Source organism: Sphaeramia orbicularis, chromosome 21 (genome assembly GCF_902148855.1).
Source record: "Sphaeramia orbicularis chromosome 21, fSphaOr1.1, whole genome shotgun sequence".
NCBI classification, from domain to species: Eukaryota; Metazoa; Chordata; class Actinopteri; order Kurtiformes; family Apogonidae; genus Sphaeramia; species Sphaeramia orbicularis.
In genome coordinates, this window is record NC_043977.1 from 5,546,881 (window position 1) to 5,550,321 (window position 3,441).

General features: G+C 44.4%; 1 protein-coding gene across 2 annotated transcripts; it reads right to left on the reverse strand.

The window, feature by feature from the left end:
- Positions 1–207: 207 nt before the first annotated feature.
- Positions 208–3,049, reverse strand: LOC115411867 (beta-crystallin A2-like). Of its 2 annotated transcripts, XM_030124099.1 has the most exons (5): positions 3,027–3,049; positions 2,099–2,286; positions 1,284–1,425; positions 742–884; positions 208–607 (listed from the first exon to the last, which is right to left on the reverse strand). In XM_030124099.1, exons 2-5 carry the CDS (start codon positions 2,254–2,256, stop codon positions 460–462), a joined length of 591 nt encoding a protein of 196 aa, XP_029979959.1. In that variant the 5' UTR covers positions 2,257–2,286; positions 3,027–3,049; the 3' UTR covers positions 208–459. The 2 variants fall into 2 exon arrangements, with proteins under 2 accessions (XP_029979959.1, XP_029979958.1); XM_030124098.1 differs by having other exon boundaries at positions 2,099–3,042.
- Positions 3,050–3,441: the final 392 nt, after the last annotated feature.

Below are 3,441 nucleotides of genomic sequence, written 5' to 3' on the forward strand. Positions count from 1 at the left end.
CAAAGCAGAAACTGTCTGATCACAGCCTAGTTTTCAGAGCGAAGAGAGAAAACGGGCTCTAATTGTGAAGTTCTTGTAAAATGACTGACACTAAATGAAGCCAATCATTGCTTTTCTCGTTGCTTTTTATTGTTTTTTTTTTTTTTTTTATTTCGAGTGATTTTTTTTTTTTTTTTTTATGTAAAAAAGGAATACCGACAAACAGTCTATAGTTTTGAAGAAAAGCCTTTATTTCCTATTTCAAGAACATGCTTTGGCATGGTAGTAGAAGTAGGTACTTAGAATATATCCATACATGCAGAGCCACAGAGTGATAGAAAGAGTTTGTCCATCTACGGGTCTGTGACGATGGTCTGTCCAGGTTCAAGTTGAGAAAGAGGTTCAGGAGAGTTTCTTTTTTTTTTTTTTCTTTTTTCTTTTTCTTTTTTTCAGTTTGGGTCAGGCAGGTAAAGTGAAGACTTAGTGCTGGATCCTACGAATGGACTGCACCTGGTTGGTGTGGGCCTGGGTGCTGTACTCATTGTAGTTTCTGTACTCGCCTTGGTGTCTGTCCCTCTCCAGGATGTACTGGTAACCACGGTAACCAGGGAACTGGTAGGCCACCCAGCTGCACAGAGAGGAAGAAATTAAATGCATTATCCAAACAGTCATTACCACGACTAATGCATCCTAAATGACTTCCTTAAAAATCAGTCGTACAAAGCGATGACTGATGCAGTAACGGTTGTTTCTGTGACTTACGCTCCGGAGTTAACTTTGATGGAAGGCACCTCCTTGCTGCACCAGCCCATGGCCTGTAGGGAGGGGTAGTCGTCGCACATCTCAAACTTACGGCCCTGGAAGTCCTCGCACTCGTACATGGTCACCTTGCTGTCACTGTGGTTCTGCAGAGGGAGAGTGGGACAGACAGGATGAAGGCGAGGCGAGGCGAGGCAGGTTTATTTCTACAGCACATTTCATGTACAAGACAATTCCAAGTGCTTTACATAAAACATTAAAAGCATTACAGCAGAAGCAATAAAAGTATAGGCATGAGAAAAACAAACAAAACAAAACAAAATCAGATAAATAGATAAAACAGATAAACAGATAAAAACTTTAAGCTTAAAAGAATAAAAACTCTATTCAAATGCAGCTGAGAACAGGTGGGTCTTTAACCTGGATTTAAATCAACTGAGCGGATGAAGGCGGAGTTTTCATCTACAGTATGTTACATCAAACTAATATAACACTAAATGCATAAAAGATCAATGAGTGGATTCATGTTGTGGATGGAAACTTACAGCGCACTTGATGGGTCTGAAGGACAACATGTGCTCGGTTCTGTAGCTGCTGTTTCCACTCCAGGCCTCATAGCGAGGGTAGTCTCCCTTCTCCAGGATAAACTGCTGTCCCTGGAACTCTGGGTACTCATAACCCACCCAACTAGAAAGAGACACAACAGGATATTCATGAATAGGAAGTAAAACTTAAAGAAAAAAAAAAAAAAAAAACTCAACAAATTTACATTGATTCTATGCAGATGACTTCATAGTGTTGCTGAAACTGTCACTTTGGTTCAACAAAAGAGTCCAACGCCCACAGAACAGCCTGGACTGAGAACACCATGCAGCTGCTTTTGTCACCAGGAGCACAAAGCAAACATTAAACCCTGCCGCTCCTGCCTCCACCACCACCACCTCCTCCTCCATGGTTCCTGCTGCTGTTACTGCTGCTGCACCCACAGCCTTTTATCTGATCGTCAGTCAGTCAGCCGATCTGGCTCGGAGCCGGCAGCTGCACACAGCCAAACTCATATCACAACAGGGTCACAGTCGGATGCATGCACACACACCCACATAGAACCCGTACATATGCCAAATAACAAAGCCAGAGCGTCATTTTTTATGGCTTATTTTCACACCTTCTGGCTCCGGCAGATCAAATGAAAATGGTGGAAATGTATCCTCCATGCCTCCAGATTTTTTTTATGCTTCACTACATTTTTAATAAAAAAATAGATGGAAAAATGGATCTATGCTAAATGCTAATTACCCTAACCCTGCTAAAAATAGTGCAGTTTTTCCCCTCGGTATTTCTTCATATAAAACACACTTACGGTCCATTCTCAACCTTGAAGGAGCGGATCTTGTTGAAGCCCCTCTCCATGATGTTCTGGCACTCCAGCATGAACTCACAGCGCTTTCCCTGGAAGTTCTCCTCCTCCCAGACTGTGATCTTGAACTGGCCCATCTGCTCCATCTGTTGAGTGTTCATGGCTGCTGCTTCTCCCTTAGGGGTTACTCTCTGGAGAAGAAGGTACAGTATTTTAACACAACACCCAAAAAACATTCAAGAGCTAGGACAGGGCCCCGAGCTACGACCCCCCTTTCAACGTGTTTACTGCAACTATAAACCTGCCACAGAAACGTTCCAACACATGGTTTTTATATATCTGTAAGTACTTATTTAATGGAAAATAACGGTGGTACAAATGCATGCTACTGCGGCTTCCTTCCCTTCGCTTCATCACGTGTAATATCTGTTAAGGTCGACCTCCACGCCTGTCACAGGAAGTGAACAAATTCCACTCATTTATCATTTTTCAATTTCTCCATGCTACAAAACTCTCGGCCGTCCCTCAGATAGGCTTCAGCCTGGACTCACAGATACATACATCACACCTCCGTCCTGTAAACCGTACTGTAGGACCAAAATAAACCCCATATTTTCACTAGTTCCAGTACGAAATTTAGTGTTTTAGTGAGAAGAGGTTGGTTCCAACAAACTTAGCACATGAAGATATTTTCTCAGTAAGGGGCTGTGGAGGTTGTAAACCATAAAACCCCATGAAGCAGGAGACCCAAACTCTTTCCTGGTCACCAGACTAGTAGAAAAAAAAAGAAAAACCCAAAAAAAAGCTGCCATGTGTTTGCTCTAGAGTATCGATACATCCATAGCTTTAGTGCGTCTCCACTCCAGCACACAGAACTGTCCCACACTGACGTTCCTCAGCTGAGTTTGAGGCAGGGTGTTGGTATACTTACAGACGGTACTGAGGTGGGACAGATCCAGTATAATCAATGTCAGGAAGAGTCCCACGCCTGTGTTTTTATAGGGCCAGGCCCCCTGGAGCGACGCCACTCCATTGCCCGGCAGCCTTGCACACTCAGCAGCTGAGCGGCCGGGCTGAAAGGGGAGCTTTAGCCTGGCGCTTTGTGGAGGCTCCAGAGCGCCTTGTCCTCAGAGCCCCGAAACGACTTAGTCATCAATACGGCGGCCGCAGTCGGTGGCAACCTGACCAGGACTATACAATGGTAACGCACTGACACAACAGTTTGATTGGGTGTGCAGGATAATAGACACATTATGGGAGCTGATACCCCCCCCCCCCTTCTACCCCCCTCTCTGTTACATTGACTCTGTAGGTAAAGTGGAGTAGAGGTGGGGAAGGGGGCACAA

Coding starts and splice junctions, on each gene's coding strand:
- LOC115411867 (XM_030124098.1), bottom strand. CDS start 2,331: ATGTTTTTTGGGTGTTGTGTTAAAATACTGTACCTTCTTCTCCAGAGA. Junction 885..1,283: donor TCAGACCCATCAAGTGCGCT/GTAAGTTTCCAT, acceptor CTCCCTCTGCAG/AACCACAGTGACAGCAAGGT. Junction 608..741: donor ATCAAAGTTAACTCCGGAGC/GTAAGTCACAGA, acceptor CTCTCTGTGCAG/CTGGGTGGCCTACCAGTTCC.